We start from the raw sequence: 15,849 nt of genomic DNA on the forward strand, positions 1-15,849 counted from the left end.
TTTTCACTATTTTAGTTTTCTAACAAAGAATTTTTCTCTATCCCATTACTGCTCAATAATACTGCAGCAACAAAACACAAACAAGAGATGAAAAAAAAAATAAATAAATAAAACTTAAGTTGAAAAGAAAATGAGTCATTTACAGTAACAAAACATAGTGCACACACAAGTGTCTGCCAACAGCAAAATGTATCAAAGGCCTTAGGACGAAGACTATGCAATACTTCATAACAACCAACTGCTTGTGTTAAGCATGACATCACAACTCTTTACATTAGATTCGTTTGGGCAGTTGCTAGGAGACTCTTGCACATGCACAGTTGAGTCACGTATGAACAGTACTCCCATTCTGGCTATTAGCTATGTTTGCAGTTGCAACAAACAGACGGATGCCACCTGGAAAAATTTTTCTGGTGCACCCAAGCTGCCAGATTTGTGCATAAGCAGAGCATGGTGAACTGCAAAGAAGAGGAGGCAGTCTCCGTATGACCAGTGGTTACATTCATTTATTTTGTTGTTTCCTCTTTACTTACAGTTCCCACATGAAATGAAAACAAAATGGATTTCTGTGGCCAGGAGATATCAAGTGAATTGAAATACATTAACATAATTACAGGAAGCTAAATACATTATTAATTTCATTGTTCTGATTTGATTTTATTTCAAAATTTTTGGGAGTCAAGCATGAATTGCCTTATGGAACAATAAAGTTATTTTTGTTGGTTTTCTAAAGAAATTTGGATGTTATTAATCTTTTCCACAGAGGCAGTCAATTTATTTGAAACAAAGTGTTTCATTCCACACTGTAGGCTAGTTTCAACTGTTCATTTTCATCTTCTGGTGCATATGGCAAATATGCCATCATAGAGGACCAAACATGAGATAATACAGTACTGGTATTCCAAGAAAATTTGCAGCCTGAAAACTGCACAAAAAGAGACCAATATTATATGTGAAAGCTTAGTTTCTCTTGTAGCTTATTAATCTTCAAGACCAATATTATATGTGAAACCTTAGCTTTTCTTGTAGCTAAACTTTGTGTATTAATTTATACCATTAACTTTTTCCTATTTGTGTATTTGCACTGCTTAGCAGTGGTTTTGCTATTGGCTGAATACATCACATGACCCATGCTATGAATATCTTCTTTCATAGTCTGTAGAGATCACATGACATGAGCTATGACTGGCTTACAAAAGTGCATCACAGTCTTGATTTTAATGCTTCAGAAACTAACATGCTGTTTATGATGGAATTCGAATTTATACTTTCACAAAACAAAAATATGCAGTGTACATGTTTCTGCACATCGAAGATCTATCTGAAATGCTTTTTTTCATCCTGGGTTTAGTTTTCTAAAGTACTTTGAAGTCTTAGGCCGGTGTATAAAACCTTACCCATTCAAAGGGCTCATAAGTTTTACAGTTCTGAGGGAAAGTATGCTGTCACTTAAAAGAGAAAAAAAATATATTTTTTACTGAGAAATCTGGGAATTTTTTTTTCTTTGTCTGCATATACATCCTGTGGAGAGTTGGTAAGGAGTTTTGAGGGACGTGGCAAATTGAAAATGTCAGCTAGACAGCTGCTGTGAAGAGTGGACGAGGAGGAACAATTTGGGTACAATAGGAATTGGGTAGTAGTGCACCGAGGTGACAGTAGGATGTCAGCAAGTTGGATAACTCATGGAGGTGAAACAGTAGGATGTCAGCAAGTTGGATAACTGATGGAGGTGGTGTGTGGAATGCTCCTCCAGGTGCTGGAGAGCAAAGGATTCAGATTCAGATATGTGACGTGTGGATAGGGATTGCAGAGTAGTAGTATATTGTGGAGGGAGCAGAGGCGGTTCTGGGATGCCTGTGTTACAGAGATGTGTTTTTGTAGTACCAGGTTTGTGAGGGCCAGGGATTGACAGAATCTGAAAATGTGTAGGTCATTGTGAAAGGAGGGGTGGGATCCAGAGAAATGAATCTTTACAGTTAGGCCGTTAGGGGGGATTCCACGGTTTAGGCAGAATTTGAGAAACAGGATGTGGAACTGGGTTTTAGCTATGGAAAGGGATACTTTTCTGAACTGGTGCAGAAAAATGGAGCGATGGTCCACTGTGGCAGAAATCGTGTAAAGTACTGGGAATGATGCAGAAATGGGCAAAATAAGTGTTGATGGTTGTGAGAGGCGCTGGATAAGTGAAAAGATGCACAAAAGATGCATAAAAAATACGTAAATACATGCATAGATATGCAAAAATATGACCAGATAGATAAAAATATGCTCAATTACACAAAAATATGCAAAATATGCGAAACCATGCAAAAGTATGCACAAATACATTAAAAACGGACAGAAGCATGGGTGGAAAGGAATGATGATGATGTGTGTGTGTGTGTGTGTGTGTGTGTGTGTGTGTGTGTGTGTGTCTGTGTGTGTGTGTATTTTGCGATAAGCAAAGAAAGAGGGAAGGGGCATGGGTTAGGGCGAGGATCGAAAGCTCGTGTGTAACGGACATGTGTGGAAAGAAAATGCTAAAGTACATCAGGATGAGGGATGAGATGGGATCAGTAGGAAAAAATATAATTATAACTGTCAGAGGGGCATTAGAAGCTGCATCATCAATCCGGGTGGTCACGAACTCTGTGTTGTGTGCAGATGATCGTTGATACAGTGTGGCTCGGAAGTAGATGCAGCTTGGTGGGCAGGAAAGAAGAGAAAGAATGGACACTGAGAAGAGTAATTCTATAGAGAAGAGTAACAAAGGAAACATCACAGTGTTGTAGGATGGAAGGAAGCCATTTGGCAAAAACCAAAAAATGGAAACTCCAGGTAGGAATATCCACAATGTAGCAACAGACAGATTGCTACTTACCATGAAGAAGACACATCAGGTTGCAGACAGGTACAATTAAAAGACACTTACATAAGGCTTTTGGCCACAGCCATCATCAGTAAAAGAGGGAGACACACCATTCACACATACAAGCAAGCACACATCTACGCACACACAACTGCCAACTACAGCATCTTGGGCCAGAATGCAACTATCACATGGGATGCAAGCAGCAACCTGGAGGAAGTGTAGAAGGGGAAGGGATGGTAGTGTATGGGTGGGGAGAGAGACAAATGCTGTTTGGTGGAGTGTGCAGGGACTAGTCTGCCAACTAGGGGCAGCATCAAAAGATTCTGGGGTCGGGAGATAGGGAAGAAAGGAGCAAAAAAGGAAAGATTGGCTGATGCATTGGCAGAGGGCTGCCAATAAACAGGGTTTGAGTTGAGAGTCGAAAAGAGATGATAGGACAGAGGGGGTGGAAATTGTTGGGTGAAGGGTGTGAGGACACTATGTTGCCATCAGTTGAGACTGGAATAATTATGGGAAAGTGTTGTAAGAAACTCCCATCTGCATGGTTCAGAAAAGCTTGTGATGAAGGAAAGGATGCAGATAGCTCATATACTGAAGCAGCCATTGAAATAAAGTGTGTTATGTTCTGCTGCTTGTTGTGCCACAGGGTGGTCTACTTTGCTCTTGGCCACAGTTTGGCGATGGCCATTAATCCTGGCGGACAGCTGGTTGGTAATCATACCAATATAAAGAGCTGTGTAATGATTGTAGCAGAGCTGGCAAATGACATGGCTGCTTTCACAGTTGGCTTGGCCCCTGATGGGGTAGGATAAACCTGTGACAGGACTGGAGTGGGAAGTTCTGGGTGGGTGGATTGGGCAGGTTATGCACCTGCATCTTCCACAAGGATATGATCCTTGTGGCAAGGGGGTTGGGACTGGGAGTGAAATACAATGGAGTATGATGTTATGGAGGTCATGTTGGCAATGGAACACCAATTTAGGAGGGGTGGGAAGTATTTCAGATAGGATGTCCCTCATTTCAGGGCACAATGATAGGTAATCAAAGCCCTGGTGAAGAATGTAATTCGGTTTTTCCAGTCTGGGGTGGTACTGTGAGATGAAGGTGATACTCCTTTGGGGCTGGTTCTTGGGGTTGCTAGGAGGATTTGGGGTTTGAGGGGAAATGGCTTGGGAGATCTGTTTGCAGACTAGGTCTGGGGGATAGTGCCTGTCTGTGAAGGTCTTGGTGAGACCCTCAGCATACTGAGCAAGGGACTTTTCGTCAGTGTGAAAGGGACGACAGCTGTCAAAATGCAAGTGCTGTTGGTGGTCGTTGGTTTTAATGTGGGTAGAGTTGTGGATGGAGCCATCAGATAAGAGGTGGTCAACATCTAGGATGGTGGTACCCTAGGTTGAGGAGGACCTTGTGAAGCGGATGGGAGAGGTGTTAAGGTTTCAAAGGAATAAAGATAGGGTGTCTTGGCCCTGAGTCCCGATCATGACGATATCATTAATGAACCTGAACCAGACTAGGGGTTTGGTGTTTTGGGATGATAGGAAGGTCTCCTCTAGATGGCCCATAAAAAGGTTGGCATAGGAGGGTGCCATGTGGATGCCCATGGCTGTTCCATGGATGTGTTTATACACCTTCCCTTCAAATGAGAAGTATATGTGGTTTAGGATAAAGTTAACAAGGTGTATGAGGAATGAGGTAGTGGGTTTGGAGTGTGTAGGATGTTGGGAAACGTAGTGTTCAATAGCAGTAAGACCAGGGACATGGGGGATGTTCATGTATTGGGAGGTGGCATCAACAGTGTCAAGTTGGGATCCAAGAGGTAAAGGGGTAGGGATGGTGGAGAGTTGGTGAAGGAAATGGTTGGTGTCTTTGACGTGACAGGCTATATTAAAGGCAATTAATTGGAGGTGTTGGCTAATGAAGGCCGAAATTCTGGATAGGACCTAAGACTGTAAGCAGGGATTTGCAGTTTGTGTTGGACTTCTAGGATGGCATCATTCTGGCAGAGTTTATAGGTGGGGGAGTCAGATAATTGGTGGAGGCCTACTGTCAATTAACAGCAGTGATAGAACCTTTGTCTGCAGGTAGGATGGTTAGGTCAGGATTTGGTTTGAGGTTGTATAAGGCTGTTCTTTCTTATACTGAAAGTTTGGTGTTCTGAGGAAGGGACCTGGGGAAGGATGGTGAAGCTAAGCTGAAGGTAAGGAATTCCTGGAAGGTGACCAGTGGGTGGTTAGGTGGGAGGGGTGGTGCATTATATTTGGATGACAGTATGAACTGGAAGAGGCTGGGTTCAATGTTGGAATTAGAGTGGTTTTGGTTGGAGGGATTGGCGGCAAAGAAGTGCTTGCGTGGCAGGGATCAGGAAAAGGAGAGCAGGTCTTTGACAAGCTAAATTTGGGTGTTGAGCTAAAGGTGAGGTCTTCCTACTCCAGTCCTGTCACAGGTTTATCCTACCCCATCAGGGGCTGGGTAGGCCACATGTGAAAGCAGCCAAGTCATTTACCAGCTCTGCTGCAATTATTGCAGAGCTTTTTATATTGGCATGAGGACCAACCAACTGTCCAGGACGAATGTCCACTGCCAAACAGTGGCCAAGAGCAAAGTAGACCACCCTGTGGCACAACATGCAGCTCAACATAACACACCTGATAACAGTGGCTGCTTCACTACCCAAGCTATCTGGATCCTTCCCTCCACCACCAGCTTTTCTTAACTGCACAGATGGGAGTTATCCTTAAAGCACATTCTCTGTTCCTGTAGTTATCCCAGCCACAACTGACAGTAATATACTGTCCCCACACCCTGCACCCAACAGTATCCACACCCTCTGTCCTATCATCTCCACATTCTCATCTCCTACCCTGTTTATTTGCCGCCCTCTGCCAATACATCCACCTGTCTTTCACTGCTCCTCTCTTTTTGCTTCTTTTTTCCCCACCTGCCTGCCCCAAAATGTGACTTTGCACCTGTTGGCAGTCTAGTCCCTGCACGCACCATCAGACAGTGTTTTTCTCTCTCTCTCTCTCTCTCTCTCTCTCTCTCGACACAGACACTACTATCCCTTCCCCTTTCCCAACTCCTCCAGGTGGTTGCATCCCTGCATCCTGCAAAATAAATAATGTAAAGTTAGTGTTTTTGGCATAAATTTATCCTGAAAATATTTTGTTTTCCTAAAGATTGGTTAAAAATTTTGGTACCCACAGTGCTCACAACTTATGGTAACTTAACCTCTATGTGACAGTATTAACGAGGCCTTCCTTTGAAATCTCAGGCACACTTTCAGAGAGTTCAGAACTTGTGAAACAGTATCCTGCATGCACATTTTTGATAATGTGTTGTGCAAATTCATCAATTAAATCTGAGTCTCTTCCTTGTTCATTTTCATCCCACGCAACAGAATTTTCTGCACCACTCCCTCGTAGCTTCATCACTCTTAATCCCACCCCATTGCAGGAAGAAATGACAGAATGTACCTCACAACTGTTGGAAGATGCAATAATCCCATCTGTTTTAATCACTTCCTGCTTACACATTGATGAATGAAACAGACAGCTGACTGATACAATACTTTGATACTGATACTTTGTAGTCTCCTTTTCCAACCTTGCAAGCATCATAAAATTACAAGCATATGTTTATTTTTAATAGCCGATCAGAGGTCAGTTTATGTATGTACACTGAAGAGCCAAAGAAACTCATACATCTGCAAAATAACGTGTAGGGTCGCCTGAGCATGCAGTAGTGCCACAACACGATGTAGCATGGACTCGATGAATGTCTGAAGCAGTGATGATGATGATGCTGGCTTGTGAGGCACTCAACATCGTGTTCATCAGCACCCGTACCAGTTCCAAATCTCTCCATTTCCAATCTCAGCACTTCCTGATTGATGATGATATAATGAGGACAACACAAACACCCAGTACCTGGCAGAGAAAATCCCCAACCCAGCTGGGAATAGAACCCAGGACCCCATGATCCAGAGGCAGCAACGCTAGCCACTAGACCACGAGCTGTGGATGTATGAAGTAGTGCTGGAGGGAACTGACACCATAAATCCTGCAGGGCTGCCCATAAATCCGTAAGAGTATGAGGGACTGAAGATCTCTTCTGAGCAGCATGTTGCAAGGCATCTTAGATATGCTCAATAAGGTTTGTGTCTGGGGAGTTTGGTGGCAGCGGAAGAGTTTAAACTCTGAAGAGTGTTCCTGCAGCCTTTCTGTAGCAATTTTGGACGTGTGGGGTGTTGCATTGTCTTGCTGGAATTGCCCAAATCCGTCGGAATGCCCAATGGACATGAACGGATGCACACATTGAGACAGGATGCTTACATATGTGTCACCAGTCAGAGTCATATCTAAGACATATCAGGGGTCCCATATCACTCCAACTGCACATGCCTCACACCATTACAGAGCCTCCACCAGCTTGAACAGCCCCCTGCTGACATGCAGGTTCCATAGGTTCACGAGGTTGTCTCCATACCTGTACACTTCCATCTGCTTGATACAATTTGAAATGAGACTCATCTGACCAGGCAACATGTTGCCAACCATCAACAGTCCAGTGTCAGTATTGACGGGTCCAGGCAAGGAGTAAAGCTTTGTGCCATGCCATCATTGAGGGTACATGAGTAGGTCTTCGGCTCCAAAAGCCCACATCAATACGTTTCGTTGAATAGTTCATACTCTGACACTTCTTGATGGCCCAGAGCATTGAAATCTGCAGCAATTTGTGGAACGATTACACTTCTGTCACGTTGAACAATTCTCTTCAGTCATCGTTGGTCCTGTTCTTGCAGGATCTTTGTCCAGCCACTGCAGTGTTGGTGATTTGATGTTTTACTGGATTCCTGATATTCATGGTACACTCATGAAATGGTCATATGAGAAAATACCCGCTTCAGCACTACCTTGGAGATACTGTGTCCCATCACTCATGCGGTGAATACACCACCATGTTCAAACTCACTTAAATCTTTATAACCTGCCACTGTAGCAGCAGTAACCGATGTAAAAAATGCGCCAGACACTTGTCTTATGTAGGTGTTGATGAGCCATAGTGCTGTGTTTTGCCTATTTACATACCTCTGTATTTGAATTTGCTTGTCTATAGTAGATTCTTTGGCACTTCAGTGTATATGTCTTGTTCTGTCAGTGTTTTTTTATATGTTCATCTTTCCAGAATATAAAATTATTAGTGATTCAAGAAGGTGCAAAGGATGAGGAAACCTACTCAGAGTTCCATTTCCATTCAGGAATGTGAGAAAATAAGAAGAAAAGCTGAGAGAACAAGAGGGAAAAACAAGAATCTGAAAATACTCAGTTTGTTGGAGGCAGGAGTAGTATTGTCACAAATGAGCACATGAGGAAGCTGATGGGCAAATGAAAGAAAGAAATTTTTTCAGTTGGAAATAAAGTATAACATATATGTTAAAAAATTAAAAATGAATGTAAATGAAATCTCTCTCTCTCTCTCTCTCTCTCTCTCTCACACACACACACACACACACACACACATACAAAGATGTTGTACTTACTCTAAAAATGTGGACCTGTAGTTGAAAGCAGCTCGAAGTTTAACTAATTTGCACTGTTGTATGCAGATTTCAATGGAAGACAAGGATACAGGAAGAGGGGGAAAGAAAAAGGAGAAATACAAAGGCCAAATATACCAAAATACAGAAAAAGAATTCCAACCACAGCATGTAGTGTTGGAATTGGGTTAAAACAGAAGAGCTGTACATAGACAATGGGTGTGAGCAAGTAGGATATTGGTAAATGAATGAAAGAATGAATTACCTGTGACAAATAGGCTACACAAAAGCATCAGCATTAATTTAGCATCAGAGGTGCTTTCTTTTAGCATGGTAAACACAATTGTTACAGATTCAGTAAGTAAGTAAGTAGTTTCAATAATTTTCTTTAGAACTCCATGATAATATGATCTTTCTACACTAAATTTGTAGAAGTGTTCACTTCTCATTTTGGGCTAATGTGTTATGTGAATGTGCATAGCAAGAAATAACTGATGTCAACTGTTCAAGGATGATCTGGATCAAATGATTTGTTATGAAGAGGTCAGCAGACAAGTTTTTAGCCCACACACTGCCGGTTGTGTGACCTTATTACAATAAGACAATAATGTGTGCCACTGGCACTACTTTTGCCCAGCATGTGGTGCATTTGGAAAAACATGAGATAATGTAATCAGATTAGTTATTACTAAATGTAGTGTTAGCACTTTATTCTGCTGGTCCTTTCGTTTATCTTTTATCATGGCAATATTGTAGGAGGGAAAAACTTAGTGTATCTGTCTCATTGTACTGTTGTGGGGTGAGTGAAAAGTCAGCACATACCAAATGAGATCAGAAATGTTCTACAATAAATCCTTATCCACTCAGGAAATGGTTACACCTCTCTGCCATCCAATTTATGTATACTCATGGCTGAACTAAGGTAAGCAAAATTTATTAAAAAAGATGACATGTTACTTAAATCCAATGTGTCAGTGATATGTTGAGGGACAAGCAGACAAGCCTCTTTTTAGGATTTGTGTCATAAACTGCCAATGAGTATCAAATGACTTTTACCTGCATTTCGATGTTTCACTAACACAGAAATGTGTCTGAACAGTCCGTGAGAGCTGAGCAGTAGAATTCTTTTCTTCTTGTTCACTTAAGCAGTTGTAAGCTCCTGTACCACACTTTCAGTATACACATCCATCAGGTGGCCATCAATTCCATAGCCAAATTCCAGGTACTTAAAGTGGCAGCTCTTCATGAACGCACCGTAGGCTGGTATTAGTGGGGAAAAAATAGTTAATTGTGTCCCTGAAAGCATGCTACCTTTGAAGTCTGATAGCTGTTCGAAATGTGAATTCATCTTTTACTGGTTGTGGCTTTCCACTGGGCTTGTATTTATACCCAAGTTGTAACAGTTCACATGTCCCTTCTCAAAGTTCACAAAAGCAGTAATATTGTGTCATATATATCAGATTTGAATGTCACATGCCTACCTAGCAATTTTCATTTTCAAAAGCCTTCAGGGGTCGGAATTTTCACAAACAACAGTATGACTTGTACACAACAATAGTTCTGTTCAACTGTGAACCATGCATACAGTGTCAGTTACATGTTAAAGCTGAAAATCAAATATAAAATTTTATTTTATAACATTTATGTAAAAATAGTAGTCTAACATGCAACTTTCTATCTACCTGAAAATAATCTTTCTTATTTATTTTCTCAATTTTACTGCTATGTTTGCTACAAGTTGAGTACCTGGCATTGCCTGGGTATGTATTTATTTTATTGTGAATCATGAATTATGCTCATTTGTCACCCCCATCCCAACCCCTTTGAGAAGTAGGTGTTTCTTACCTACACCATGGTTCTTTCCAGAAAGTAAGTGACATAGGTGCCAAGTACGGTTGAAATTAACCTGCGGTTTAGGAGGAGATGTGGAAGATACCAGGTAGTTATAATTAAAGTGCAGCTACTCACAAATGTCCAGTGTGAGTTGTAATTATTGTATGGCAGAAAAACTTGGTATATATGCTGATGTGTTAATACAGGAACCAATTTAGGCTGAAAAAAAATTAGTTCCAATTTTGGCCACAAGGTGCAGATCTGGCACTATACAGCATCTCATCAATGTCTCCAGTGTTCATATTGAACAAACTGTGTAAGCAGCAGTTAATAATAAAATCAACATTATGCCTTTCTCACTTGTTTGACCTTTTCTGACCATGTCCTGTTCCTAATACATTACACAGGGAAACATTTCTGGAAGTCTTTCTTGCATTCACAGCACCAGATTTGTACGTGGCGGCCACAACTGGATCTAATTTTTTTCTGCCATAAATCGGTTCTGTGTTACCAAGTTTCAGTGCCATATAATTATGGCAGCCCACACTGGAACTCTGTGGGCAACTGCACTTTCATTATAACCACCTTGTACAGACATACACTTTTATAATATGTATGGATTGTGTTACTGAGACAGAAGTGTAGTTGAATAACAAATAAATCTTCTATTAGTTCATCTCCTTCTTCCCTCTCTCTCTCTGTCTGTCTCCTCCTCTCCTTTTTTGGTCATTCTCCCACCCCCCCCATCTATCCATCTCCTACTCTCCCTCCTCCTCCCCCCCCCTCCCGTCTGTCCATCTCCTCCTTCCCCCTTCTCTTTCCACATTATCACCCCCACCCTAACAGGAGGTTGCTGGTCAGTTCTTAACTCAACAGTATTTCTTTTCAGACAGTAAGTAGTATATGTACCAACTTTAGTTGAAATTGACCTAGGGGTTTAGGAACGGGTCTCCATCCATAGCTTTGCCAGTGTACACACATCACATATCTTTAACATATTACACCTTTATCTTGTGCAAATTTCACCCTGCAGTTTCGTTTTCACGTGGCTCAATGTTTATGCTGTCATCCCTCCTCAACTGTGTGTTGTATGATGATATATTTTTGCGAGTACATTCAGCGGTATATGTGTATACTGTCTGCAGAATGTGTTGCAAATAGAGTTAGTAAAGAAGTAATAAGTTAAAGGGTCATGCCTAACGTGGCAATTTTACTGCAAAAACTGTAGTAAGTGATAAACACTTTTCTTTCATCTTTTTTAGGTGTGCCAGTAAGAAAAAGTCTTGTAAAGGTTTGAAATTATGTGTAAATTTGGTTTCAAATCACTGAGGGCCCTTATTCTCCACTACCCGACAAATATAATTTGGCTATTTGCTTGCCGTGAGCTGCAGTCCTTTTTCAACCCCATCCCCACCCCCACCCCTTTGAGAGGTAGGTGATTCTTACTCCTACAGTGGTTCTTACCAAACAGTAAGTGCTATGTGTACGAAGTCTGGCTGAAATTGATTCAGTGGTTTAGGAGGAGATGTGGAACATACCACAATGTCAACAGGATGTTAAAACCAATCTTTCTTCCTTAAATCCAGTTTTAGAATATGTATGGATTCATCAAGAAGATGAAAAGTTACACAGTAATTGTTTTATCTAAGGAAACTACCAAGTAGAAAAATGTGCATTTCATAGTATACTCTATGTGAAAATTCCTGTACTGAGAACCATAAGGACCTAAAGCACACTATCGATGAGCCCACATTTAAGTGAATATCACAGAAACCAGTGAGACAGCTTTCTGTGAATGTTCATATACACAATGTGGGGCTACAGCACAGATAAACCTGACTCACCATAAGATCAACCATTGTAAGAAGCATGACTAAATGCTACAATCTCACAATCAGCATTATGTGGTTTAGGCCCTTATGGTTCTCAGCACCTCAAGTTTATTTCTTCTTGCATTCCTGTGTCAGGAAATTTATCAAGTGCTTCTCTGGCAGTTGAATCATATAGATTAGACATGTATTTAATACCATACGCCATACAAACATCTTTAGCATTACATGACAGCCTGTTTTATATTAATCATAAATTTCCTTGTTTCAGCTTACCTGGACGGACTTCGTTTTTGCAGTGTCTCTAGAAAATTTTGAACTCATTTTTGGTAAAGAGTCCCTTGATCATTATCCAAAACTCAAAGCTCTTAAGGATAAGGTTTTCAGTTTGCCAAGAATTCAAGAATGGATAAAGAAAAGACCTGTAACTGAATTCTAAGATTTACCGCTGTTATGGAATGTGTATTTTAAGTCACACTATGTTTTCAGAAAAACTGATACAACATATGAAGGAACTGTATCTTCACTTCAAGATAAAAATAAATTATAACTGTATTATTTCTTGAAGGAGACAAATACAATGAAGTTCAGTAATCATATATCACTTATGTGGATGCATCACAAATCTATGCATTGCAGTGAACGTTTTCTTTAATTAGTCGGACATTTTTTGTTAAAATGACAGACAGCATTACATACTCTGAATCACATTTTGTTCACAGTGTAAAGCAAAGATCAAATGAACAGAGAATAAGATAGCAGAAACTTTTTTTCTGTTTATATCAAATGGTCCTTCAACAAAGGAAACTTTTGAACACACATATTTGTCCATTTCTGAAGGTTTTTTTTTCAACAGCTGATTGTGAGAAACAATGACTTTTGTCTCTGTTAGAGAAGAAATATGGATGGTTAGCTGGCCATCTAATGTCTACATTACAATGTAAATTTATTTTTTACAAAATCCATTGATTGTGTAACTACAGAATTTTTTTTAATCTCACAGACAACATATAAATTTTGAGCTTCTTTTCTGTAGAAATGATGCTGTGGAGATAAAGTTACTTATTTTCTGTTTCCTATTTATAGCCTTCTGAAGATCAATTCCTCTACACGATCAATTCCTATGTACAATGCACTTGTGAAGCTATCAGCAGTTTCCATTAACAGGCAAAAATGTCCTAACGGGGAAAATAAGAATTTTGTGTTTCTCTGGAACACATCTGATAAAATTATTTATGACAAAGTAAACCTGACCCTAAACTGTAGTTCAATTTATTGTACTAGAAAATAGTTTATTCAAGCATCACTAGACTAAAGCACTGCTGTTTGTGAAAGTAATACGCTGAAATGGCCCTCACATGCTGATAAATTTACTATACAGTTTGCTTGGAGTGAGAGTACAGTTAAATCTATTTTTGTGTTCATACAAAGTATTTCAAATGCAAAGGATAGTGGTGCCTAAAGTGAACATTTGCAGCAATACAAACCTCTCCACATAATAGCAATTATTTCAACAAGTTTTGTACATTCTCCTGCGAAAGAGATTGAGAAGTATCAGAGCAAGTTAAAAATACTGTTGTGGTGGTGGCAGAAATAAAGAACTAAGTTTAAAGTATGTAGGATTAGCTTATATTAAGCAAATGCAGGGAAAGAAACCAGGCGTGGAGCCAAGGATCCATTAAACAATGTATGTTTTTACATACTCAGTTTCCAATTTTTTCAGATAACTTTCAGAGTCAGTTAGTGCAAAATTTAAAGGTCTCAAAAATTTCAGCTATTTTAGAAAATTACATGTCTAACACACAGTATTTTTCAATTGCTTGGCCAAGGGCTTGTGTGCATGGATGGGCTTGTCACCTGACTGCAAAGCAATGATGCCCATTCTCAAGCTGAGTCTACTGGACGCCAACAAGAAATTTGACAGGGTTCATGACAACCATAGGAAGAATTGTCAAACCACAGGACACTGAGTAAGGCATGACAGAAGAGATAGATCCTTGGTTAAGAATTAGGTTACAGAAAGATTGATTGTTCTTTAACATAGACATAAATGACCAAAAGAAAAAGCATGCACACCATTAAGCCATTGTTTGCAGATCTCTGTTGACAATGACAGTGCTAAATGAACTTCTACTAATGAATGTACAATTTACTTTTATATAGTGTAGATTATGACATCCTCAAAACTGCGGGAGCTTGTCACTATAATGTTTCTTAACTCATTTGCATGCTACATGTGCTTCCCAAATTTATTGGACATTATGCTAAAGCATTGTACTAAGCACTGCTGTAAACAAATTATTAGTATTTTATTATATATAAACATATGATCCATTTTATTGTTGTTGTTTTTATTGAAACTTTAGGCACTTTCACATATTAAAACTATCAGCAATGGCAAATTCTACTTCTGGAGAGGTGGGGAGGTAGTTACTGAGAATCTACATACTTCAGCGTCACAAACAAATTGTGACACACATGCCCTTCCTCCCAAGAACCAAAAATTGGATCCTCGCCTCATGGAAACTGGGCACTTAGTCAAAGTAATCATTCTCTCATTGGATTGAACCTGTTTAGCAGAAACAAGCAAATTCTCTCCAACTGTGGGTGAACACACTGTACCAAGGAACAAAATAATAGACACAGTTGAACACCATGCCAATACTCTCTTCAGTGACATAATTTGGAGATCCTGTTCAATGTAGTCATTGCATACTACTTCCTGCCATTAATGTTAAGCATCATCAACCCCAATACTAGTTTGGACACTGCTGTGCTGTATTAGGCACCATCATATACCCTTGCCTTCCCCTGATACAGGTCAACCTAATACTTAATGTGTACTCTAGACCACAGTGCAACTTTGCATTTCTCACATTCTATACAGATCATTGCCAGAGGTGAAAGACACAAGTGACAAAGCACCCTAGGACTGAGTAGCAATATAAGAAAATATTGTACTGCTATCCATTGCAGGGATCTGAAAATACCACCAAAGTGTGTTATGTGTCATCAGCTAAGTATCTGCTGTGAGATGTATATTCCATTACTACCCCACCCCTCCCACTCAACCTTCCTGTCTCCCTACAAAGCTCCAGTGCCTGCAGTCTCCTCAGCAAAATAAAAAGTGGCTCTGTAATGTCATTTGAGCCTCAGCACTGCAAATACAATAATTTAGAGACATTAGAATTCCACATATACTGTAGAGTACAAAATCAGAGTTCCATTCTGGGCCAATAACTCAAATTTCACAAACAGCAGTGTACTTGAAGAGCACATATTTCTGATAAACTAAATGTTTAGTGCCTATTTTTGTATGTAAAAATACCAGAATGTAGAGAAACCTGTTTATAAAAAAATGTGTCACGCAAGCTATCTAAAATGTACAAAATGACTGTCACATGCAATGAAGAAACACAAAAATATATTCAACTAAAACTATCTTGAAGTGATGGTTATTATTTAATGGACACTTAAACAAGGTCAATGAGGAGAGCTACAAAATAAACTTGATGGCCAAGTTCATTGAAAAATACTATTGCTACTGTTGCCATTCCCCATCACTACTATGTTCTTTCCTCATTGCCCTTCTTTCCCCTATGTCCTCCAGTTTGTCATGTGGCCTTTTTCCTCCTCTCCATCTTTCTTGCCCATAAATTGGGCGAGCTTCTTATTTACAACAGAATACCAAATGACATTCACAGAAGTAATCACTAATAAAACAAATCACATTAGTATTTCATGAATGACTGAAGGTGAAGGTTCAGTAACACAAAATAGCAAAAGTCAGAATTGATGTC

At 39.9% G+C, this 15,849-nt stretch overlaps 1 protein-coding gene across 1 annotated transcript in view; it reads left to right on the forward strand.

Annotated features, from left to right (window-relative positions):
* LOC126234716 (glutathione S-transferase-like) overlaps positions 1-15,471 on the forward strand; it is a 342,396-nt gene extending 326,925 nt beyond the window's left edge. The window contains exon 6 of the mRNA XM_049943464.1: positions 12,321-15,471. Coding sequence (XP_049799421.1) covers positions 12,321-12,488 — 168 coding nt within the window. The 3' untranslated portion in view covers positions 12,489-15,471. The remainder of the gene's footprint in view (positions 1-12,320) is intronic.
* The last annotated feature ends 378 nt before the right edge of the window (positions 15,472-15,849 follow it).

This window comes from Schistocerca nitens, chromosome 2, assembly GCF_023898315.1.
Source record: "Schistocerca nitens isolate TAMUIC-IGC-003100 chromosome 2, iqSchNite1.1, whole genome shotgun sequence".
Classification (NCBI taxonomy): domain Eukaryota; kingdom Metazoa; phylum Arthropoda; class Insecta; order Orthoptera; family Acrididae; genus Schistocerca; species Schistocerca nitens.